The sequence below is a fragment of the Benincasa hispida genome, unplaced genomic scaffold (genome assembly GCF_009727055.1).
Source record: "Benincasa hispida cultivar B227 unplaced genomic scaffold, ASM972705v1 Contig316, whole genome shotgun sequence".
NCBI classification, from domain to species: domain Eukaryota; kingdom Viridiplantae; phylum Streptophyta; class Magnoliopsida; order Cucurbitales; family Cucurbitaceae; genus Benincasa; species Benincasa hispida.
The window spans coordinates 902,935-930,092 of record NW_024064794.1 but is presented as its reverse complement, the minus strand read 5'-3'; the positions used below and the strand labels follow the sequence as shown (position 1 = coordinate 930,092).

The 27,158-nt window shown below is 38.3% G+C and overlaps 1 protein-coding gene across 4 annotated transcripts; it reads left to right on the top strand.

Moving 5' to 3' along the window:
* The first annotated feature begins 21,353 nt into the window (after nt 1-21,353).
* Nucleotides 21,354-26,896, top strand: LOC120069308 (potassium transporter 11-like). Of its 4 annotated transcripts, none has more exons than XM_039021031.1 (9): nt 21,354-21,707; nt 22,379-22,599; nt 22,792-23,017; nt 23,545-23,790; nt 24,149-24,199; nt 24,289-24,549; nt 24,634-24,801; nt 25,082-25,336; nt 25,767-26,896. In XM_039021031.1, exons 2-9 carry the CDS (start codon nt 22,471-22,473, stop codon nt 26,810-26,812), a joined length of 2,382 nt encoding a protein of 793 aa, XP_038876959.1. In that variant the 5' UTR covers nt 21,354-21,707; nt 22,379-22,470; the 3' UTR covers nt 26,813-26,896. The 4 variants fall into 4 exon arrangements, with proteins under 4 accessions (XP_038876959.1, XP_038876958.1, XP_038876957.1 ...); XM_039021030.1 differs by having other exon boundaries at nt 22,002-22,599; XM_039021029.1 differs by having other exon boundaries at nt 21,998-22,599.
* Nucleotides 26,897-27,158: the final 262 nt, after the last annotated feature.

Below are 27,158 nucleotides of genomic sequence, written 5' to 3'. Positions count from 1 at the left end.
TCTCACGGTTACCATAAAACAACCAATAACCTCCCACTCAATTGGTTAGTAAAGAAAAGAGATAATTATCAAATAATTAATATTATTATAAATAAATATGATAACCAACTTATTATATTTATAACCTATAGTGTTAATATTTCATCTCATAAAATATACAAACCATAGTTCTTTTTTTTATTTTATGGTATTTAATGTAAATCATATTTACATTAATCCTCCACTTAATGTAAGTCATACAAATCATATTTACTACAGATGGGCATTTTCCTTAGGAGAAACCTTTGGTCTTTTAGCTATTGTTGTCGTACTGAACATTTCAGTATTAAGCAAGGCTTTTATGACTAACAACCTTAGTACATATAAGTTATTCTCCATTGAACCAAAACCAATCTCCATACCATTCTTGAAAATAAACACTTTACTCTCAGAAAAGGAAACAATATAGCCTTGTTCAATGAAACAAGAAACTGAGATTAAGTTCCCCTTGATATGAGAAACTACAAAAACATTATCCAGTAAAAAATAACGTTTCTTGTCCAAAAATAACTTCCGCCTACCCACAACAGCAGCTGAAACAACCTCACCAGTACCAACTCGAAGAGTCATCTCTCCATGTGGCAACGTTCGCCAGGAATTGAATCCTTGGTAAGACGAACTGACGTGGTTAGTAACACCCGAATCAAGGATCCAGGCAGAATCATCATTCTCTACCAAACACGTCTCTAAGACCAATAAATCATATTTATTGTCTTTAGACTTCCTCCTCTTTTGGAGAGTATTGGGATCAATATCAGAACCTAAATAAGCTCCAAGTTCCACGTCAGAGAACACATCTCATCGATGAACTTTAACAGAGTCAGCAACACTTGCTTTCTCTTCCTGGAGTTTAACTTGGGAACTGACACTACTGGTATTGTCATCCACCTCTTTATGCTAAAAAAGTAAGAACTGGCGTTCAAACAATTCTTGCAACGAGTCCATGATCTCAAGTGCAATGGCCATGTTCTCAACCCTTTTGGCCAAAGCATCAGGTATGCTAGCCAATATGTGAAATCGAGCCAATGAATTAGCCTTCATCCACACCTCATATACATTACGAACACTTCGCGATGCATCAAGGGTCGGGACTTAAGGACACTCCTCAACCATGACAAACTCGAGGTCGTTTACCACCAAATATGTTTTACAAGACTCTTTCCACTGTATGTAACCGATCAAACTGAAGCCATTTAACAGAAAAACAAACATGTTGCTGAAAAAGAAATACATTGACCTATGTTAGGTTTTAAGCAAATACATCCAATACGGTTTGGAAAAACTAACATGAACCCCATGTGACATCTAGCTTCGCAATGACACTTCAAAGGTTTAGGACAAAAGCCGCCGAAGGGTGGTCAATTTATCCCTCCTCTGAATTGAGACATTCCCAACCAGTCATTAATACCAGAACAACTCTTGCTTCTATAACAACTAGCCATCATTGATTTGGTCGAGAAATCATTAACTTACTTAACAATTTCCTGTAAGTGTGACCCGTCATTTTAGGCCCTAGAGTTTTGCCCCAAGCAGCCAATCCGAAGGAAAAAAAATCGATTGGGGCAAAAACTAAAGTGACCCTATCCATTTCTGGAGTTAACCTTGATATTGACCAACTGCACAAAACCCATCCGAAAGGGGACGCTCCCAGGGCACTATGAGGGAGTGCAAGGATGATCTCATGGTGCGAACCAATGGAGAAGACCATAGGACGTGTTGACACATACCCTTCACCTACTTACTATAAATACTTTCTCCGTCCACCTTGATATTGACTCTTGCAAACACCATCCGAAGGGGGATGCTCCCAGGGCACCACGAGGTCAAGCATGAATCTCATGGCGTGAACATTCAAGGGAAACGTGAGTAAAATCATTGACATATCATATATATCTCTTCCTCCCACTGAGTATTTTATAACCTAAGGTTTAGTTTACTTAGAAAAAAACATGATTAAGAATTTTAACTAAGTGACTTTTTAGGCCCAAGAGTAACTTTTTCCTTGGAAAGTTGAAACATATTTTTGATCATCATCCATTAAACTCTTTAACAGAGTCTTTGATCAATTGTCGCATGCTTACAGAAAATCTAACTAATTCACCTTTTCAGGTAGTTTTCCAGGTAGGGGTGTACTGTTTTCGTCAGCTTAAGTACCACAACCTAGACAGAACCCGCTTTAGACAAAAGGTCCCTTATAGATAGATTTAATAGAATTTTAATATTTTATGACAATCAATTTAATCCTATTAAACTGATTTAAAAATATTAAACTTAGGTTGCTAATCCCATTAGAACCTTGAACTTAGGTCTATCTCAATCCAATTTTATAACCCTTTTAAAATATGAGTTCGCCTAAGTTCGCATGCAACTTTTTCTTATCGATTTTAGTTCTAATTTCTATTGTAACGCTTATAATAGGAACAACTAAAACCATCCACAATGCAAAACAAACACATACAAGGCATTTATAACATTTACAAATTAGCCTAAGTGTCACACTCCATGCATTGTTTATTCATTGCTACTTTTATATAACACTTATACAACCAAACAATGAACCAAGCAAACATGCTTCCATTCACCCGTATACTATAACTCTTATAATATAAAGATGATGCATGAATATGCTCACTACATGCATAAATATAACTCTTATATTTCATGATGCATGTGCATGCTCTCTTGTAATTTCATCATGCCATATTATAACACTTATAATACATGATACATGAATAATTGCATAACCTAAGGTGGGTTTCACATATAAACCAACATACATCACATGTATATTAAATAAAAGTTGATGAGTTGGGATAATTAGCCTCAAAATCCTCAAAAACGAAAACTAACTATTACAAATGGCAAAGAGTCTCTGGTTCAAACAGGCGAACCAGGTCTTGAACCGTCCGGGCGAAGGAACGCGTCTCCATTGATCGTGTACCAAAATTCTTATGATCATCTACACGAAAGAGTAAACGTTTTACTCAATCGTTTACCAACACTTCCTGAGTTAAACGATTGTTTAGCAATGATTGTGTACCTTTTACTATGCGATGAAGCATGAGGCAGGCGATCATGCAGCACACAATGTACAACACAAGCCTTAAACGATCATCTAAACGACAACGATGCGGTGAAGCACAATTGTCTAAACGATAGCTGAGCAAGCGCCAAGGTATCATATACCGCGTGATTATGTAGTAAGTGACTATACGATGAAGCATGCTAACTACACCTTTTATTGAACGAAGAGCACCAAATGCTCCCACTCGATCGTTTACCTTCAATGTCCACACGATCGGGCAACCAACGCTACACGATAGAGCAAACACTTTACCCCATCATTTAACTTTAGCTAAACGATCATTTAATAAATACTACACGATTGTTCAGTATAAAAATCTACACGATCGTTTAGCCAAATCCCAACGATCGTTTACCTAAGGCTACATGATACGACCAACCTTTAGTCTTCTTCCTCACTGAGAACCACATCTTCATGATTTGAAACTCCATCACGAACGACTCAACCAACATAAACACTTTGAATTACAGATTTGATTGCATGTTAATTATGCCCAAAAAACGCAGGGGCCTTAACAAATTAACATTTTGTAATCAAAACAAAGTTTAAACAGAGGCAATTAACCTGTAAACATTCATCAACATCCATCCATAAATGCATGTAACACTTAAACACAATGCAGAAAACCCACCACAACTATAAAAGAAGTTCAAAACAGAAATAAAATTTGGAATATCAGAACAACCTGGCTCTGATACCAATTGAAAAAAATCAGACTTGAGGATTTCCATGAGCAGCGGAAGGATCGTTCCAAATTCCATTCAAAATTGAACATTAACAATTACAGTACAAGAAACGGAAACTAACAGGTCATGCAACAACTAGAAATTAATCAAAGAACCACCCTCAAAGGCAGGAGTTCCCAAAACACTTAGGATTGAGGTCATGTCACCAATGGTCGTTTAGGTGAGATGTAAGTCTCTAGTATCAACGGCGTTATATACAAAGTCTAGTCATCTCATGGTCCAAGTCTTATACAAACTCTTTGTATAGGACACCCTCGCTCGCACATCTCCACATGAATGGTTAGGATATACCATCTGTAGTAGTTTACAACACTTGCAAACCTCTACAAAGCGGGTCATATCCGTAGTGTCACCAGGATCAGGTATCCTACCTTAATCCTCATACTACAGACCCATTTAGGTTATCACTTAAGGCATGATTCACTTGTATATCACATATACATGCTTAAGTTTACATAAGATAACCAAGAAGTTTTGTTTATTGGATATGAGTAAATGCTAGAATTAAATAACACTTATTTTATTTATTAAACAATGTGTATCTTTACAAAACAATGAGACTCCGGGAGAATTAGGACACCAATCCCAAGAATCTCCTACTTGTCCTAATGACTCGGGAGACTAATGTACAATACAATATAAAAATGTACAATATACAATAAGCTAGGGCATACCCCATTATCATCTCCCACTTGCCCTAGACAAGATGTCGCATGTCTCGCAGACCCAGACTCTCTAGGTGACCCTCAAACACTTTAGTCGTGAGGGCCTTTGTAAAGAGATCAGAAACGTTGTGCTTCGATGCGATCTTTGTGACTATCACATCATCGCGATGCACAATCTTTCTGATCAGGTGATATTTCCGTTCTATGTGCTTACCCCGACGATGATCCAAGGCTCTTTCGAATTTGCCACAGCCCCGCTATTATCACAATATAGTGTTATTGGCAAATCCATATTTGGAAAAACTTCCAAATCTGAAAGGAACTTCCTCAGCCAAACAGCCTTCTTAGCTGCTTCACAAGCCGCAACGTATTCGGCTTCCATAGTGGAGTCCGCGATGCATCCTTGCTTGATGCTTCGCCAGACTACAGCCCCTTCATTCAAAGTAAACACTGACCCCGATATCGATTTGCAAGAATCTCGATCGGTCTAAAATTCAAAATCTGTGTATCTTGTAAGGATCAGATCCTTATCTCCATACACAAGCTTGTAGTCCCTCGTTCTCCGAAGATACTTGAGGATCGTCTTGTTCGCCATCCAATGATCAAATCCTGGATTGGACTAATACTGACTGACAATCCCTACTGCATAGCAAATGTCGGATCTGGTACACAACATTGCATACATCAAGCTTTCTACAGCAGAAGCATAGAGAATTCGTCTCATCTCCTCAACCTTTTGAGGTGTCTTAGGACATTGATCCTTAAACAGAATGATTCCATCCCCGAAGGGTATCAAACCCCTCTTGGAATTCTACATCCTATACCTGATCAGCATTTGATCAATGTACGATGCCTGAGACAGGGCTAACAGTTTGTTCTTGTAATCTCGAATAATCTGGATCTTGAAAACATACTGTGCCTCACCCAAATCTTTTATTTGGAACTGGACAGCTAGATAAATTCTTAATGCCAGTCAGATACCCTACTTCATTCCCAATGAGTAGGATATCATCCACATAAAATACTAGGAAAGCTACTAAGTTGTTGATGATCTTCTTGTAAACAAAAGACTCATCAACATTCTGGTCAAACCAAACGATTTGACAGCAGTGTCAAATCTGATGTTTCAAGATCTAGATGCTTATTTCAGCCCATAAATGTACCTATTAAGCTTGCAAACTATTTGCTCTTGATCTAGAACGATGAACCCCTCTGGTTGAGTCATATAGATGGTCTCCTCAAGATTGCCATTCTAAAAGGCAGTCTTGACGTCCATTTGCCATATTTCATAATCATAAAATGTGGCCATGGGCAGGAGAATCCGAATAGACTTCAACATGACAACAGGTGAGAAAGTTTCCTCATAGTCAACTCCCTCAACCTGGGTATAACCCTTTGCCATGAGTCTAGCCTTAAAGGTTTGCACCTTTCCATCTACATCTATCTTTTGCTTAAAGATCCACTTACACCCAATAGGTCTTCCCCATCAGGTGGATCAACAAGCTCCCAGACGTTATTGAAGTACATAAACATTTCCTGGTTCATGGCTTTAACCCATTCATCTTTGTCAACATCCTCCATTGCTTTCTTAAAAGACAACGGATCCTCGACCCCATCATTCGTAATGAAGTTATGGGCTTCAGTCAAACCCATGTAGCAATCCAATGGGTTCATAACCCTCCCACTACGTGGAGATAGTCTCAACTCTTGAGTTGGTTGACTAGACGTTCTGACCTCGAAAACTCTTGTTGATCTGTCGGCCTGTTCAATAACTCTTGTTGAACACTCAGTAGTCTCAGTCTCACTAGATATCTCACGTAAAACGAGCTTACTTCGTGGCTTATGATCCCTCATGTGATCTTCTTCCAAGAAGATAGCATTAGTGGAAACAAACACTTTGTTCTCACTCGGATCATAAAAGTATCCACCTTTCGTTTCCTTGGGGTAGCCTACAAAGAGGCAAACCTTCAAACGCGGTTCCAACTTCTTTAGGTTAGTCGCTAGCACATGTGCCGGACAGCCCAAATCCTAAAGTGGCGTAAACTACCTTTACGGCCTCTTCTTAACTCAAAAGATGTTTCAGAAACACTTTTCGAGGGAACGTTGTTCAGGATATAACATGCTCTGCATTTCATAACCCCAAAACGAGTCTGAAAGATGAGCATAACTCATTATAAACCGAACCATGTTCAACAAGGTTCTGTTTCTCCTTTCAGATACACCATTCTACTCAGGTGTACCAGGGGCCGAGAGTTGGGACGCAATCCCATGTTCTATCTGAAGGAAATCGGATTCGAGATTTCCATGAGCAGTGGAAGAACGATAATTCCAAATCACAATCATGAATAAACATCACATTTACAAACGACTTCAAACAAGCGGTTACACAATTCATACAGAAATTACAGCATGAAAAACTCAAATGAACAGAGAGCAAACTCTACGCACATTTGAATATGCGTCTCCATGCTCCATTGCGCGACCGCTGGAACAACTGTCAATCGGCAACGTTCGATCTACACGATTGCAATACAGCACAAACACTTCGGCTCATCCTCAACGATCGCCTTGGTCACGAACTCCTTTGCAACACGAACGGCCTCCACAGCACCAAACGGCCTCTAGAAAATCTCAACCGTGTCAAGTTGAGTCTGACACCACCAAAAAGGCTACCTTGGTATTCTCGGTGTGAGAATCCAAAGGGTGGGCTTTGTTCGGACTTGGTATGAGGCAGACGAACGGAGGAAACACCGATCGCGTACACGACCTGTCTCTTATACACATCTAGATGTGTATAAGAGACAGGAGCCTGACAGCACCAACAAGGCTACCTTGGTATTCTCGGTGTGAGAATCCAGAGGGTAGGCTCTGTTCGAACTTGGTATGAAGCAGACGAACAAAGGAAACACCGATCGCGTACACGACTGGGCAAGTGGGAGATGGTGAAGACCTATCATATAGGTCGATGCCCAATCGTTTAGATAAAGTTAAGCGATCGTTTAGCTCGGTCTGTCGCCTACAGACACTACACAATCGTTTACTTAGGGCAAGCGATCGTCTAGCAAAACTATGTGATGTTTAGTAAATACTACATGATCGTTTAGCTCGCCACTGCACGATCGTTTAGCTCACCCAGCCGTCGTTTAGTAAAGCTGAATTTACTTGATGACTTCGTGAGTTTCTTTTGGGCGAGAGAGAAAACTCAAAGAAAACTTTTTAGCATTTTAAAAACTTCTTTTCAAAATAGGAAAACCATTTTCTTTTTAGACTCACGATTACCATGAAAATAATAATCACCCACTTAGGAAAACCATTTTCCTTTTATCTCACGATTACCATGAAAATAATAACCACCCACTACTTGGTTATTAAAGAAAAATAATTAATTATCCAATAATTAATATTATTATAAATATAAATGATAACCAACTTATCATACTATATTTATAACCTATAGTTTTAATATTTCATCTCATAAAACATATAAACCATAGTTCTTTTTCTATTCCAAGGTATTTAATGTAAATCTCATTTACATCAATCCTCTATTAGATGTGTCTTATACATCAAACCGATTATATCACATATAATCAAAATACCTCTTGTCAATTTGAACTTTTTAAATCAACACCAAGAACTGATCCTCAACTGAATCCATTGAGCTACCAATGGGACCTCATAGACCTGTAGCTCGAAGCTCCAACAGTACGTAAATAACTGACTAAACTCTTTAGTCACGGAATCCACCACCCGTTAACTGCCAGGCACCCCACTAAAGACCGACAGCTAAACTCTCCTTACCACAGATATATTATATGTCCATCTTAACCAAACAGCAGTGCGACAACCTGGTGACGTGAAATTAACCGTCAAAGACTTGATGACTAAAATTAGTGTGAACGCAATTATGTGATACATGTCTTAGGTTATACGTTGGTTCTCATGCATCAGTGGTCATTCCTTGGAATGAAAATATGTGTTACTCTTATATGCGATGACCATGCGTTCCTATCACAAGTTTTCTTGCGCTCACGCCAAGTATAACACGAACGCAAGTTTCTCAGGTGATCTGAGGTCAAACTCAGGGACTTATAGCTAGATGTATGCAATGATGTGTTTGTGGCGGATGAATAAAAGAATGATGGAGGGTATAAGCTAATAACTACTCCTACTCCAACAGACAAAGCAATGAGAATATGAATGAGAGGTAGGGACACGACAACTGTTGAGGTGTAGTAAATGCATGGAAAAATAGATAAAATGTGAATATGTCTTTATCGCAACCCTAAGCTTGATCGCAAGGGCAACCTTAGCCAACGAAAGCTATGTGATCATGCTACACACACTTGAGCCTATTTCTAGGATGCATGCGATGTATATGTGACGTGTCGAGAGGCCTTATTTCTAAGTCTCTATTCCTGCTCATGTGCTTTCACACAAAAACAAGATGACCACATACCACCGTATCCTACTTCTTGGACGCATGCAATATCCTCTCCGTAGGGTGAATACGTTGTGTAATAGCAAACGGAGTTTATCTCTAAGTTCCCCATTCTTACTTATGTGTTCCAATCCGCTCTCTCGAGTCTTAGATTTGGGTTTTAGACTACTATCTCAAGTATACCTAAATGATGAATGATGCACTCATAAGACAAGGTAACCACATAAACTTGGCTGACGTAAGATTATTCCTATTTCTAGTGAACACTTGCTTACATTACTTAATGCGACCAACCACTTACCCTCCCAGGCAGTTAGTTGTTGCTGACTTTACTCATAGGCAAGCATTGTGTCTGCTTATAGACAAGTGTTGCTTCAACTTCACACTTAAGCAAATAAGGTTTTCTCATAACACTCACGCAACGCACACCTTCCGGTGGTTTGCTACATGCTTCATATTCCTATGCCGTATGATTAAGTATGTGATACTCTAGCAATCTCACTAAGTGATGCAATAAAAGTTAAGGATGATAAGTAAAGGAAGATGGAGATGGAATCGCAGAAAATATATAAATGCATTGATCACAAAATGTATTAATTTTCTTAAGCCGAAATGTAAAACAATACAATATAAGAAAAAAAAGAGAAAATGAAAGAACCAGCTGGAAGCAATGTCTTGCTTTCCAGCAATGTGTGTCAGGCTGCCGGTGGTGCATGGATGGGCGGTGGAGCAAACTCTCTCGAGCTTTAACTCCGACGAAGGCTCCGGTCGTCACTCGGAATGGATGAAGAAGATGAAGAACTCTCAAGCTATCTTCTCATGCTTTGGTCTGGATCACAAGGATCCGCCCTAAGGCGAGCTGGGCGAAAAACCTTGGATAAAATGAAATTCTGCTCATCGACTTCTATTTATAGAGCTGGATCGCCGACAGCATTAATGAACCTGCTCTAATTCTGATATTCGCGGCGCGATGGTCCTTTTCTGAATCTCTGTTGCTAACAGCGTGGTAGGTGAAATGTGAACATCATCTTTTGATTCTTCCGAGATTGCTTAATGTTTCCATTCCACCAACTTTGTGTTCATCCCTCTATTATGGTTTTCATCATGTAACCGCAATCTTCAGATGATCGCATTCGCTTGATGACCGTAACTTCTACACGATGACCGCAATCGCTTGACGATCGCAACTCTTATGCGATGGATGCATGCAGTCGATTACCGCAACACCCATGCATTGATCGTATGCGTTCTCCTTTTCGATGGAGAAATTCTCTGCATATGGTCATCTTTGCGATAGCCCGACTTCACGTATGCATCCGCTTTCTATGTTAGCTATAAAGATAAGCAATTGAACGCATAATAGTGGGTTAGCCGAGATTCTTAATGTTGAATTATCGCACTTATTTTCTCATGAATTCCTAACATAATTACCGCATATTCTTGCTTAACAACCCTCATAATTCTAAAATAAAAGGCCTAAGATGGTGTGCATTTCTGCTCGTCATCACACCCCTAAACTTAGAATCATGCTTAGTCCTCAAGCATGCGTTTTACTCAAGAAATTCTAACTCACCTTCTAGCTTTCCTTTGCGATGACTAGCCTCTCAGAATATAATTTACCCATACCTCTGACCATGGCCGCAACGCTCTCCTCCACTTCGGCTGCTTCTTCAAAAAAATATTTTCTAAGTTTAGATCCGGCAAGCCTTTGCTCAAAAACTTTTTATTCATTCCCCGCAACTTTTCATTTAGCTTTTGAGAATGCGTTCGTTCAAAAAAATTCAAAACTTTTCGATTTCTTAAAAAAAATGCGGCATTGAACCTGGTTACGCTCTTCGTTTTGGCTTGCCTCCACATGTGTCATGCGGGCATCCAACTTCGGTTTCGTTCTATATTTAACTAAACTCTTGTCTTGATTGATTTGGCTTGCGCCGGATAGAAGAGTTGTACTTATGCGTTGATCCTGGCGACTTACCTTCGTTTTGGCTTGTCCCCACGTGTGTCATGCAGACATCCAACTACGGGTAAGTGCCTTTCACAACTTAACTCTTATCAACATGGTTTTCCCCATTGCGTTGACATTTGAGTTGTTATTCTTAAAAAAAAAAAAAAAATTTGTAGAAATGATCGCAATGTAATGAACGCAATTCTCCAGGAACGCTGCCACCCCCAAACTTAGAAGTTGGCAGCGTTCTCACCGCAAAGCTAAAAACAAAATCAACAGGAATGCGGTAACAAACGTTTGAGTGAAGGTTTGCGCAAAGTAAAACTTAAGACTTTCAAAATTTGAAGAAGCTATTAAAAGTAAGGTGAGCATTGCGATGCTTACTTAGCGAATACGCTGAATTATACGTACCATCATAGATGCATCGCAAAGGAACGCAATCGGACAAGGAGAATTTCAAAAGGATAATGCATAAAAGATAACAAGAAAAGAATCTTAAGCTGAATAACGCATGCGACCATGCATTGGAATTCATGCAATCGAAGTCATGCATTGAAGGATGGAGGGAATTCTTCCGTTGTACTGCACACCAAGGAGAATTATTGTCACACCTACAAGGAGAAAATGCACCACAACCAAGGAAGCAGCTGCATATCCAAGATAACAATAAAAAAAAATAAACTAAGAAAGCAAGGTAAAGATAGAGTAGAAGACGTCCCTGGAGAAATTGGAGTGATGTCACCGCAAGGAGTTTCCCATGTAGAAGATTGTTTTCAACTGCTTAAGTCAAGGGGCTTGCCCTGACCATTGAAACTTCTGGCAATTGTTGGATGCATGTTGGCCACCATGTGCTTAGAATTACCTTCAGCTCATGTGACTAATTGCCCTTCTATCTTGGGGTCAATACTGGCTTTTGGCGCATTGCCTACACTTCAATATTGGTTGCAACTCGGTCGCACAAGCTGCAATACTCCCAAGATAAAAAGGTTTCCTGCAAAAACACAAAACTCAACAAACAATTAGTTGCCAAGTCCCCAGCAATGGCGCCAAAAACTTGGTGACCTAAAATTAGCCGTCAAAGACTTGATGGCTAAAATTAGTGTGAACGCAATTATGCGATGCATGTCTTAGGTTATGCGTTGGTTCTTATATGTTGGAATGGAAATATGTTTTACTCTTATATGCGATGACCATGCGTTCCTGTCACAAGTTTTCTTGCGCTCACGCCAAGTATAACCCGAACGCAAGTTTCTCGGGTGATCCGAGGTCGAACTCAGGGACTTGTAGCTAGATGTATGCAATGATGTATTTGCGGCGGATGAATAAAAGAATGATGGAGGATATAAGCTAATAACTACTCCTACTCCTAACAGACAAAGCAATGAGAATATGAATGAGAGGTAGGGACACGACAACTATTGACACGTAGTAAATGCATAGAAAAATAGATAAAATATGAATATGTCTTCATCGCAACCCTAAGCTTGACTGCAAGGGCAACCTCAGCCAATGCAAGCTATGTGATCATGCTACACACACTTGAGCCTATTTCTAGGACGCATGCGATGTATATGCAACGTGTCGAGAGGCCTTATTTCTAAGTCTCTATTCCTGCTCATGTGCTTCCACATATAAACAAGATGACCGCATACCACCGTATCCTACTTCTTGGACGCATGCAATATCCTCTCCATAGGGTGCAAACGCTGTGTAATAGCAAACGGAGCTTATCTCTAAGTTCTCGATTCTGCTTATGCATTCCAATCCGCTCTTTCGAGTCTTAGATTTGGGTTTTAGACTACTTTCCTAAGTATGCCTAAATGATGAATGATGCGCTCATAAGACAAGGTAACCGCATAAACTTGGCTGATGTAAGATTATTCATATCTCTAGTGAACACTTACTTACATTGCTTAATGTGACTAACCACTTACCCTTCCAGGCAGTTAGTTGTTGCTGACTTTACTCATAGACAAGCATTGCGTCCGCTTATAGACAAGCGTTACTTCAACTTCACACTTAAGCAAATAAGGTTTTCTCACAACACTCACGCAACGCACACCTCCCGGTGGTTTGCTACATGCTTCATATTCCTATGCCGCATGATTAAGTATGCGATACTCTAGCAATCTCACTAAGTAATGCAATGAAAGTTAAAGATGATAAGTAAAGGAAGATGAAGATAGAATCGCAGGAAATATAGAAATGCAATTATCACAAAATGTATTAATTTTCTTAAGCCAAAATGTAATACAATACAATATAAGAAAAGAAGAGAAAATGAAAGGACAAGCTGGAAGTAATGTCTTGCTTCCAGCAGATATGTGTCAAGGTTACTGGTGGTGCCATGGATGGGTCGTGGAGCAGACTCTCTCAAGCTCTAACTCCGACGAAGGCTCCGGTCGTCACTCGGAATGGATGAAGAAAATGAAGAACTCTCAAGCTATCTTCTCACGCTTTGGTCTGGATCACAAGAATCCGCCCTAAGGCGAGCCTCAGGCGAAAAACCTTGGATAAAATTAAATCCTGCTCATCGGCTTCTATTTATAGAGCTGGATCACCGACAGCATTAATGGACCTGCTCTGATTCTGACATTCGCAGCGCGATGGTCCTTTTCTGAATCTCTGCTACTAATAGCGTGGTAGGTGAAATGTCAACATCATCTTTTGATTCTTTCGAGATATGCATTAATGTTTCCATTCCACCAACTTTGCGTTCATCCCTCTATTATGGTTATCATCATGTAGCCGCAATCTTGCGATGATCGCATTTGCTTGACGATCCCAACTCCTATGCGATGGACGCATGCGGTCGATTACTGCAACACCCATGCGTTGATCGTATGCGTTCGCTTTTGCGATGGAGAAATTCTTCGCCTGCAATCATCGTTGTGATGGCCCAGCTTCCGCGTATGCGTCCGCTTTCTGCATTAGCTACAAAGACAAACAATTGAACGCTTAATAACACATAATAGTGGGTTAGCCGAGATTCTTAATGATGAACGACGCAAACTCATTTTCTCATGAATTCCTAATATAATTGCCGCATATTATGCTTAACAGTGCTCATAATTCTAAATAAAAGGCCTAAGATGACGTGCATTTCTACCCGTCATCACAACCCTTCACAGATCGCTCGTAAGTACAGCTGGGCCAATAATCGTTATGCCTCTGTAGTTACATCGGTCTCCTTAAGTACCACTGATCCTTCTAATGAACATAAGTCATAGTCCTACTATGACTGAGTCTTCTCTTCCAAAGAGAAGCTGTGGCCACTATGTTCAAGTCCTGGAATCAGCCTTTAAGGGAGCAATCTCTCTACTTATCCCTGCTTCGGGAAATGAGTGAATTCCATCTTGTGGATTGAGTTCCCAACTCCCAGATCAGATAAGTAATTTCATGATATAATAAAAGAATGATGCATGATAATGCTCAATGCATGCAAAATATAACTCTTATATTTCATGGTGTATACGCATGCTTTCAAGTAATTTCTTCATGCAATATTATAACATTTATAATACATGATGCATGAATAATTACACATCCTAAGGTGGGTTTTAACTATATGACAAACACTTTGGCATATAAGTACCATACATCACATGTATAAACAATAAAAGTTGATGCACCGGGTGAAATTGCCTTAAAAAACACAAAAGGAAAACTAATTATTACAAAGACAAGGAGTCTCCGGTTCAAACATGCGAACCGGGTCTTAAATCGCTCAGGCAAAGCATCGCTTCTCCAACCATCGTGTACTAAGCACCACGCGATCATCTACAGTGCTCCCAGAGCTAAACGATCGTTTAGCATTTACTATACGATCGTCTAGAAAAATCCAAACGATCGTTTAGCTATTACTATATGATCGTGTACCTTTACTAAGCGATGAAGCCTGAAGTACATGATCGCTTAGCACACTCTGCACAACGCCCGCCTTGCGCGATCATCTAAACGACTACGATGCCGCGAAGCACCATCGTTTAAGCGATCGCTTAGCTAGCGCCTCCGTATCGCATACGCGCGATCGTAAAGGTAGTAACTAAGCAATAAAGCTTGTTAACTACACGATCGTCTAACACGCGCCTTCTTCTAAATGACGAGCATCACATACTCCCTCTACGATCGTCTACCTCCAGCGCCTACGCAATCGCGCAACCAACGCCATGCGATATGGTAAATGATGTACCCCATCGCTTAGAATTAGCTATATGATCGTTTAGAAAATACTATGCGATCGTATAAAAAAATCTATAAATCCCAACAATCGCTTACCTGAGGCTACACGATCCGACCAACTCTAGATCTTCTTCTTCGTTGAGAACCGCATCGCCATGCGTCGAAGCTTCATCACGAACGACTCAACGAACTCAAACTTTTTGAATTACAAACTCGATTGCAAAGTTAATTTCGCCCAAAAACAAGGGGACCTTATAATTAACACTTTGTAATAACTAAAGCTTTAACAAAAAGGCAATTTAAACCCGAAACATTCATCAACGTAACCACATATGCAGAAAACGATTAACCACAAATGCAAAAACCATCGTGACTGAAAAATGCATTCAATTCAAATCTGTAATTTGGAATATCAGAGAACATGGATCTAATACCAAGTAAAGGAAATCGGACTCCGATTTCCATGAGCAGCGGAACAAGATTATTCCAAATCACAATCATGAATGAACAATACATTTTACAGTCGACTTCCAAACAAGCGGTTATACAATACATACAGAAATTACAGCATGAATACCTACAAATGCACAAAGGGAAAAGCTGTACGAACAATTGAAGATGCGTCTCCACGCTCCGTTGCGCACGACCACTCGAACAATAACAACCTCGAACGCTCGATCTACATGACCGCAACACTGCACGAACTCTTCGCACTCGCCCTCAACAATCGCCTCGGCCACGAACTCCTCAGCAACAGCACGAACAGCCTCCACAGAAAACCTTGACGGTGTCGAGTTGAGTATGACACCATCAACAAGGTGACCTTGGTATTCTCGGTGTAAGAATCTAGAGGGTGGGCTCTGTTCGAACTTGGTATGAGGTAGATGAAGGAGGAAACACCGATCGTGTGCATGACTGGGCAAGTGGGAGATGGCGGAGACCTATCGTATAGGTCGATGCCCAATCATTTAGATAAAGCTATGCGATCATCTAACAAAAGCTAGTCAATTGTTTAGCTCATCGTTTAGCTCAGTCTGTCACCTACAGACACTACACGATCGTTTACTTAGGGCAAGCGATCGTCCAGCAAAACTATGCGATCGTTTGGTAATTAATATGCGATTATTTAGCTCGCCACTGCACGATCGTTTAGCTCCCCCTAGCCGTCGTTTTAGAATCCGTATTTACTTGACGACTACGTGAGTTTTCTTTTGCGCGAGAAGAGAAAACTCAAAAAAACTTTTTGCCAGTTTGTAAAAATCATCTTTAAGAATAGGAAAACCATTTTCCTTTTAAACTCACGGTTACCATGAATCCAATAACCACCCATTCATTTGGTTATTAAAGAAAAAGAATTAATTATCCAATAATTAATATTATTATAAATATAAATGATACCAACTTATCATACTATATTTTATAACCTATAGTTTTAATATTTCATCTCATGAAATATACAAACCATAGTTCTTTTTCTATTCCATGGTACTTAATATAAAACTCATTTACATCAATCCTCCACAAGATGTATCTCATACATCATACCGATTATATAATATATAATTAAAATACCTCTTGTAAATTTGAACATTTCAAATCAACACCAGAACTGATCCTCAACTGAATCCGTTGAGCTACCAAGGGGATCTTATGGACCTGTAGCTCGAAGCTCCAACGGTATATGAATAACTTACTAAACTCTTTAGTCATGGGATTTACCATCTGTTAACTACAAGGCACTCCACTAAAGACCGATAGCTAAACTCTCCTTACCACAGATATTATTATGTATCCATCTTACCAATCAGCAATGTGACAACCCCTCACAAATCGCTCGTAAGTACAGCTAGGCCAATAACCGTTATGCCTTTGTAGTTACATCTGTCTCCTTAAGTACCACTGATCCCTCTAATGAACATATGTCATAGTCCTACTATGACTGAGCTTTTGCTTCGGGAAAAGAGTGAATTCCATCTTGTGGATTGAGTTTCCACTCCCAGATCAGACAAGTCCCCAAAAAGGTAGGCATGTTGAGTTGGCAATCTGGCCACTCTCACCATACTAATCAAAAGACCGCTCTTCAAAGGCAAGAGTTCTCAAAACACTCAGGATTGAGGTCGTGTCACCTATGATCGTTTAGGTGAATGGTAAGTCTCTAGTATCAAAAATGGCGTTATATACAGAGTCTAGTCATCTCGTGGTCCAGGTCTTATACAAACTCTTTGTATAGGACACCCCCACTCACATGTCTCCACATGAATGGTTAGGATCTACCATCTATAGTAGTTTACAACACTTGCAAACCTCTACAAAGTGAGCTGTATCCGTAATGTCATCAGGATCAAGTATCCCACCTTAATCCTTATACTACAAACCTATTTAGATTGTCATTTAAGGCATAATCCACTTGTATATCACATATGCTTAAGTTCACATAAGATAACCAAGGAGATTTGTTTCTTGGATATGAGTAAATGCCAAAATTAAATAACATTTATTTTATTCATTAAACAATGTGTATCTTTACAAAACAATGAGACTCCGGGAGAATTAGGACACCAATCCCAACATTATGCTCATCTTCCAGACTCGTTTTGGGGATATGCAGTAGAGACTGCAGTTTATATTTTGAACAATGTTCCCTCAAAGAGTGTTTCTGAAACACCTTTTGAGTTATAGAGAGATCGCAAAGGTAGTTTACGCCACTTCAAGATTTGGGGATGTCCAGCCCATGTGCTTATCGAAAACCCCAAAATTTTATGGATAAAATACATAATATAGAACCTAGAAGAAGTAAGAGACAGAGACAGGGAATACATGATAGAAGGTAGTTACAAAATATATGATATAGAATCTAGAATAAGTAAGAGATAGAGAATTGAGAAAAATTTTGGTCCTGATTTTTTAACTACTTTTTTAGTTAAGAGGCCAGATGATATTGATTGTCAGTTTGCATATATGTATCTAATAGATGAGGATCCTAAAACTTACCAATAAGTCTTAAGTTCTGTAGAATCTAGCTTATGGAAGGAAGCCATTAAGAGTGAACTGGATTCTCTAATCATGAACCAAACTTGGAACTTAGTAGATCTTCCAAAAGGAAGTAAACCTATTAAGTGTAAGTGGATTTTCAAATGGAAAATGAGGCCAAATGATTCAGTTGAAAGATACAAGGCTAGATTGGTAGTAGTAGGATATACACAAAAACGGTATTGACTACTTTGACACATATTCCCCTGTAACAAAAATAGTTACAATTAGAGCCTTGATTGCAATAGTTGCTATCCATGGATTTCTAATTCACCAAATGGATGTAAAAACAACCTTTTTCTATGGTGATTTAGAAGAAAAAATCTATATGGTACAACCTAAAGGCTTTACAGATGCCAGTCAGGAAAACAAAGTATGTAAACTGAAAATAGATTTGCATAGTTAGATCCACAATGGAATCTAAATTTATTGCCCTAGAATTAGCAGGATGGGAGGCTAAATGGTTTAGAAGCCTACTAGGGATGTACCATTGTGAGGGACATCGGTACCAGTCTCTGTACATTATAATTCACACAGGCTGCCATAGGCATTGCCAAGAATAGTGTATATAATAGCAAAAGGAAACATATACGTCTTAGACATGAAGCTGTGAAACAATTGCTAAAGGGAGGAGTTATTTCCTTGGAATATGTGATGTCTGAGAAAAATTTAGCTGAACCTTTTACCAAAGGCCTAACAAGGAAAGTAATTTTAGAACGTCAGTAATATGGGGTTTAATCCCTTATAGAGTTCCATAGCCCTTTTTTGGGTGGTCTATCACGATAGACTCGATGATCCATAGCCCTTTGTTTGGGTGTTCTATTGCTATAGACTTGATGGTCCATAGTCCATTATGTGGGTGGTCCTAGGATGGACTTGACGGATAATACTAAAACCTTTTAATAATCCATAGCCCTTTCTTTAAGTGGTCCTGATGTGGACTTGATGGATAATGATGAAATCTTCATAACTCAATATTTGAGTGGTTTGTCTTTGACAGACTTGATGAAAATGGTCCTGACACGGACTAGATGACGAAGTTTTCATAGCTCAGTTTGAGTGGTTTGTCTCTAACAAACTTGATGAAGCATCTAACGTGATAATGAAGGTGTGGTAGTCTTTATTGAAAGAATTTAAAGGTCTCTTTCTTGAGCTTTCACGGTGACCCGAGGTTCATGTGCATGGTCATAATAAGCAAACTCTATATCACAGAATTGAGAAAATGACTAGGAGTAAAACGTATTGTGGGGGTCTCAACCAGTGTTATTGAAAGTTCAAGAGGTAACTCACTCTCTCTAACAAGGTTGTTGCCCTACTTCACTATGCATCAATTTAAATCGTTAGATATTGATATTTAAGTTTGATCTCCTTTATTTTCTCAGAATAGTTTTTCTCAAAATAATCTTTTATGTTGTTTATTTGTTAAATTTTCTATAACAGTCACTTGTAAATGATTGTTGGAAATGATTTTTGGGCTTAGGCTCATAGGAAAATGTAAGGGGAGTGGGGGAGCTTTGTCCCACGTGAAAAAAATTTAGCATTGACTAGATGTTATAAATACCAAGGCATTCTAGATGAGAGTCCAAAGTGAGTTGGTGGTAGAAGTATAACCCTTTCATCACACGCGTGTGTTGTCGTCCGTCTGGTGGGACAGGTGTGTTCGGGTTTGGGCAACTGCGCTTGAGCAAAAAAGAACTAAATTTTTATTTCTTATTTATTTAATTATTTTTTTAATAAATCATTTTATTAATATTTTGTTGACCGTTCGTTTTCCTATTTATGAACGTTGTGTTGACCATTCATTTGTCGATTTATGAACGTTGTATCAATGTTCATCTGTCTGTTCATTTTCCCTATTGTTTCCTCTTCTCCTCTGCTATTTAACAGAGATTAGACCTGAGAGAGGAGATACACAACGGAAAGTTTCTTACTTCCTTTTCTGTTTTCCTCTAATTGTTCTATTCTGAGCAACCTTATCACCAATTCTAGTCCATTTTCCAGTGAGTGCACGCCTAAATTTGGAGGTTACATTAACTTTGGGAGCAACTGGCATAACGATTAGCACCAAAGTCGAGTCGTAATTGCTTTCAGGGCAGTGATTTCTCCACAGCATAGCAACCCTTTGTGATATCTATTCTAACAATATAAAGATTCAAAATTATTTCTCGAGTTTCAAATAAATGAATTTTCAATTTTTTTTTTTTTTAACTAATGTTAAAAGTTTATTGAGGCAAAAGAATAACAAATCACTTTTTGTAATAAACTTAGTTATAAAAAAAAGAAAATCACAATCGTTAAATTTCGTTGTTACGGTGTTAAAAGTTTTAATAACTTGTCTTTAGTTTTAATTTGGCCTATAAAATTTCAAAAATTTTAATTTAGTTTCTACGGTTCACTTAAACTTCACAAATTGTCCTTACACATGGCCACATCATATAAAGAATTTTTTTCTATGTACCCATTTTCTATTTGAATAATTGTGGTAGTTGATTTAATTTTATAAGAATTAATTAATTAATTGTGTTATTATTTCAATTATATTGAAGGAACTGTTTTTAAATATAAAAAAAATAAATTAAAATATTTACAAAATATAGCAAAATTTTAGAACTATCAATGATAAATGTTGATAGATACGGATAGACTTCCATCAGTGTCTATCAGTGACATTGATAGACATTAATAGAAGTCTATCAGTGTCTATCAACGTCTATCTTTGATAGTTCTAAAATTTTACTATATCTTATTAACATTTTTACTATTTGAAGTAATTTGCCTATATTGAACTATATTTATGTCAGCATAAATCAATAATTTTATTATTTAATAAAAAGGTTAAGATAATTATTACGTCAAAATGGACATACTTCAACTGATATGGTATTTATACTATCAACTTTGAAGTCAGATTCGATTCTCTCATTCCACTCTAGAGAAGAAGATTATGTCAATTACCGCTATGTTAAATTGACTCTGGCGTAAAACTTCAAATAATAGTATAAGTTTCATGTTTACATTCAATTTTTAGGTTGGGTTGAATTTATGTGACGATAAATATAATCTAAAACGAATTCAAATACAAATTTTCATTCCATAGGATGTGAACTTTAATATACATAAGCAATTATGATTGAATGAGATGTTGAAAATATTAAGAAATTGACTACGCGCCTACTAAACTTTATCCAAAAATAAGACAAAACAAAAAATAAAATAATGAGTGCAATGCCACAAAAGAATAAAGCTTTTGATTCTGTTCAATTCTTTCATCTTCAACCTCTCGATCCGTTCCGACAAGAAACGGATGCTATTGAAACAGAGACTGCCTTTTTCTCTCGTGCAAAGGAAGCCGCCGATTGTGGAGTTTCGACCGAACTCTGGTCATCAGAATCAAACAAACTACACCTCGAGAATTGAAATCACTCGAAACAGTGCAGTACAGAGGAGAGGAGATATCAAATTGGAAACGTTCGTGGAAATTTGTGTCCAATGTGAAGAAAATAAGTTGTAAAACCCCTCGGGAGTTTCACTTTCAACGATGGTGATCCGTCAGTTTCAAAGAAGCCTTTAAGAGGTAAAGTCCTTAGTCCTTCTCATCTCTCGACTTTCTAATGCCATCGTCAAGAAATTCCTTATTTGTCCATTGATGTCTCTGCCATTACAAGACTGATGATCCATTTCAGTACGCTCTTTTTGAACTTGTGAACTTCCAAGTGAAATTACGAACGAAAATTTGGGCGATATTTGCTCATTACACTACGCAATGTACATTATGTTTTATAAATATGTAACGCTCTGTAGATAAATAAATAATCATTTTATTAGCCTCGATTATCATTCAATGTTTTCGTACTGATCAATTAGCCAGCGGCCCAGCGCTGTCGAAGACAATAAATTTGTCACCCTCTTCCGTAGCTACCTCCGGACATTATTGATTTGCAATGTAATAAATAGCCATGTCCAAGTTGATCAAGATCGCGGATCGCGGATGTCATTTTTACTGTATATTCGATTCGCATGGCTGAGTTAAATTCACCTCAGCTTCATTAGTTGTTACCCTGTTGGATTCGGGTTCTTCGAGCTCCAGATCCTTCTGTGTTTTCTTAGTTGAAACTTATCGGTGGGATTCCGTGTTCTTTTTCTACTCAGAGATTGAAAACAAATCGATCGTGAATTTAGTCTGGTTTTCTGCATAGGAACCGGCATCTGGTCGTGGTGCTTTCTCATTACATTTCTCTTTTACAGTCACAGCGTTTTGGAAATACCGTTGAGTTGTTGTAAAAGACGACATACAGAAGTTAATAAGCTTTGAGAAGAAAGGTTCCATATTTTCAAAAATGGCGTCAAGATCCAAAAATGGTGAGGATACTGACGATCAAAATAGTAACATCTGGGTTTTGGATCATCAGATGGACCAGCCAATGGATGAGGAGGCTAGGCAGCTAAGAAATGCGCAGCAGGAAAAGGTTTGTTGCAAATCCCTTCCTCCCACTTAGGGTGTGAATAAAATTTTCCATTTCTTACTCTCTTTTAGTAATAGTTGTGAATTTGAAATGAGATCAGCATATCCAATTGTGTGTGAGTGTGTTGATTGATAAGATCTATGGTTGATGAGTGATTGCTTTTCCTGATGATTTATTGCTCATATTTTCCCTCAGGATCATTCTGTATTTAAAATTCTACAACTTGCATTCCAAAGCCTTGGAATAGTGTATGGAGATTTGGGCACTTCCCCTTTATATGTCTTCTATAACACGTTCCCCGATGGAGTTGAAAATACAGAGGACTTGATAGGAGCTCTATCATTGATTATATACTCTCTAACTCTCATAACCCTTATCAAGTACATATTTATTGTCTGCAAGGCAAATGACAATGGTCAAGGTAATTTGATTCCAACTGTAAGTTACCTCTACTCGAGATCATTTTTGCTGTTGCGCTTGTAAGGATATAATAAAATATGTCTATTCTTACAATTTCTAGGATTTGTTTTTGTTTTCATAGTACCTGTAGGGACGCTCAGCACTCTAGGGTCTCTCTCTCTCTTACATTCTTCAGGGGGCATTATCAATCAATGTTCCTTACAAATGCAATTAAAAATTCTCTCTGTTTGTTTTAGAACGAAGTACTTGTCCTGATAATTTTTTTCCACAGATGGATAAATGAAGAATGCGAGAAACCAAGTTGGGAAGAAAAGACTTTATGAAAGACATTTAAGCATAGATATCATGTTCTTTGGGATAACTTAGTTTATCTATCTTGGAAGTTAGTTATTGATAAGAAAATAAAATTTATTTAGATTCTTTGTAGATGTCTTTCTTCTCATTACTTGAAGAGAGTAACTATATTAAATGTTGTCAAGGTTTCCTATTTGATATTGATGAGGGACTTCTTGCTCTCCCTTGGTGCAGGTGGAACATTTGCTCTATATTCATTGCTAAGCCGTCATGCTAAAATATTAACTATTCCTAACCATGACCTCAGTGATGAGAAGCTTACAACTTATAGTCGTTCTGAGTACCGGGAACAATCATTTGCTGCAAAAACTAAGAGATGGCTGGAAGCACATCACTTTAAGAAACATGTCATTCTTGTTCTCGTTCTTGTTGGCTCCTGCATGGTGATTGGGGATGGAATTCTAACACCTGCCATTTCAGGTACTTGTTTCTAGTTTTTTGGACCTTGAGATGAATTTATGACATCGTATGAAAGGTAGAGTTGGAACTAGATGGAATAGTCATAGCATAGTGACATGTTGGGAGTATTCATGCTCCTTTTAGAAACATCACAATTTCTCAAAGTAGGTTCATGTCCCACCCGAGTATGGCTAGTTCTATGGGTCAATTTTGTAAATATAATAGCTGCTTTGGAAAAGAAGCCCTACGGCACATAAGTGTCACATATTTGGAAGATTTTGATCCACCCCCAATTGTGATAGTACTTCCAATTTTAATATGCTGGCATGAAATTTTGAGATTTAGTTGCATCAAAATGATTGACCTTATTAAATTGCAGTTCTTTCTGCTGTTGGGGGTATCAACGTTGGTCGTGCAAAAATAAGCAATGGTATCTACCTGGTGCTGAAACATTCCTTTGCACTCGCTCTTTCAATATTCTCATTTTTAATAATTCAAGTTCTCATCCCTTGTTTCCAGATGTAGCTGTTCTTGTTGCTATTGTCATACTTATCGTCATGTTTAGCATGCAACGCTATGGCACAGATAAAGTTGGTTGGCTTTTTGCCCCGGTAGTTTTTCTGTGGTTCATCTTAATAGGAGGCATCGGCATATTTAACATCTACAAGTATGATCACAGTGTCCTGAGAGCCTTTTCTCCAGTACATATATATCGGTACTTCAAAAGGGGAGGGAAAGCTGGATGGACATCCCTTGGAGGGATCATGCTTAGTATAACAGGTAGTATTTAGATGTTGCTATTAGTCAAGAATGACAAGTAATCAAGTTGGAATTTCTGACTTCTAATATGAAAATATATTACAGGAACTGAAGCACTTTTTGCAGACCTGTCCCATTTTCCAGTTTCCTCCATTCAAATTGCTTTTACAGTAGTTGTATATCCTTGCCTTCTTTTAGCCTACACTGGGCAGGTTGCCTATCTCATTAAACACCCAAATTATGTTGTCGGTGCCTTCTACCATTCAATCCCAGGTTTGTTCTGATTTTAGTTTATTCATGTTGATTTAGAACTCTCTCTTATCTCTCTCTCTCACACACTCACACAAACACAAAATACCTTCTCGTGCACTGGTAGATTGAATGGAAAAGTTGGGGAAACAGAGTGAGGTAAGCTCATTATTATCATTTTCACAAGTATTTTTAACCTTCTCAAAAGAGTTTTTCGATATCGTTATCTTTCCTCACTAGTGTATATATCTTTCAAGGTGTGAATGTTGCCATGGAACTGAGTATAAGGTATTCATTTCTGCAGAAAGTATATACTGGCCAGTATTTCTTATTGCAACTACCGCGGCTATCGTTGCAAGCCAATCCACCATATCTGCAACTTTTTCATTGGTCAAGCAAGCCCTTGCACTTGGTTGCTTTCCAAGAGTTAAAGTTATTCATACCTCTACGATGTTCCATAATCAGATATATATTCCTGATATTAATTGGATCCTGATGGTCCTTTGCATTGCCGTGACAGCTGGGTTCAAGAATCAAAGCCAAATTGGAAATGCTTCCGGTAAGTCTGACTCTTTTCAACCAGTGGTTTCCATTATAGTAAATATTTTCAAATATTGAAGTCTACGATCATGTATAACTCTTTTGGAGTTATTTTCTTAGTCTACCCTTTTACCAATCCTGTATGAACAATCCAATTTTGAAGGTTATCTTTGTTCCAATTAGACAAACACTTTTGTTGAATTAGTAGATGGAAGCTGTAAACTATACGTATCAGTTCTGTTTGAAACTTCCTAAATGAGAGAACGGGTTCCTTTTCATCATTTTGCTGTTAACCACAGTTCTGTTTGAATCATGAATTACAAATATTTCTTGTAAAATGGTGGATCCTACATAACAAAATAAAACATTTATTGATTACATAGCTGAATATTATTAGGAATACCTACCATGTTGGTTCTAATATTTTTTTATTTTCTCCGTCACAACAGGGACAGCAGTGATTATAGTGATGTTGGTAACCACATTCCTCATGACTTTAATAATGATATTGGTGTGGCACTCCCACTGGATTCTAGTTCTGCTCTTCACTTGCTTATCACTGATTGTGGAGGGTTTCTACTTCTCCTCGGTTATTCAGAAGGTTTATCAAGGTGGGTGGGTTCCCCTGGTTATAGCAGCAGCATTTTTCATCATCATGTACATTTGGCATTATGGTACAGCTAAACGTTATGAGATTGAGATGCACACAAAGGTTTCAATGGCATGGATTCTTAGCCTTGGCCCCAGTTTAGGACTTGTAAGGGTACCTGGGATAGGACTTGTGTACACAGAACTAGCAAGTGGAGTCCCCCACATCTTTTCACACTTCATCACAAACTTACCGGCCATTCATTCTGTTGTGGTTTTTGTGTGTTTGAAGTGTTTGCCTGTCTACACAGTCCCAGAAGAAGAGAGATTTCTAGTAAAACGGATTGGACCTAAGAATTTTCACATGTTTCGGTGTGTAGCTAGATATGGTTACAAAGACCTCCACAAGAGAGATGATGATTTTGAGAAGAAACTCTTTGATAGCCTCTTCTTATTTGTTCGACTCGAGTCGTTGATGGACGGTGGATCTTCAGATTCGGACGTGTCTAGTCTACTTGATGAACAAAATGAAACGGTTTCAGAATGCCCATTGAAAACCATTAATTCAACTTGCTCATCCGTGGAATCAACAGGCCTACAAAGAGCAGATTGGATTGAGCCTGCCAATTCTCCATTGCATCGAAACCAAACCATCATAACACCCAGTCAAGAAAATGATGAGACTGAGACCGATGAGTTAGAGTTCTTGGTTAGCTGTAGAAATGTTGGAGTTGTACACTTTCTTGGAAATACAGTAATGAAAGCTAGGAGGGACTCCAGCTTCTGCAAAAAGATCGTGATTGATTATATATATACATTTCTTAAAAAGATCTGCAGGGAGAATAGCGTTATGTTCAATATTCCGCATGAGAGTTTGCTTAATGTTGGCCAAACATTTTATGTATGACTGTTTAGAATCTGTACGAAGAAATTGATCTCAGTGATTCTTTTTCCTATTGATTTTAAGGGTCTGGTCCATCAAGTTTGCTTATCTACTCATTTTATAAAGATTTTTGTACATAAGACCTTTTCACAGGGATTTATATGATTAATAATCTGTCTCCCACAAACGTATGAAATTTAATATTCTGCTTATGTCGGAGTGTACTAACGCATGAGAAGAATGATGATCGTGATAGAGATGACCATTGCGTCAGGTCTACGATGAAATCGGTCATTCCTAACGTGATATGCGTTAGTGCGCTCTAACGTAAGTAAAATAAAAATAAAATAAAATAAAAAAAGGTCTAAGC

What these genes read in the sequence shown, in the direction of transcription:
- LOC120069308 (XM_039021031.1), top strand. Translation starts at nt 22,471, where the DNA reads ATGGCGTCAAGATCCAAAAATGGTGAGGATACTGACGATCAAAATAGT. An exon ending in GAAATGCGCAGCAGGAAAAG is followed by an intron (nt 22,600 to 22,791) that starts GTTTGTTGCAAA and finishes ATTTTCCCTCAG; the next exon opens with GATCATTCTGTATTTAAAAT. An exon ending in TCTAACACCTGCCATTTCAG is followed by an intron (nt 23,791 to 24,148) that starts GTACTTGTTTCT and finishes ATTAAATTGCAG; the next exon opens with TTCTTTCTGCTGTTGGGGGT.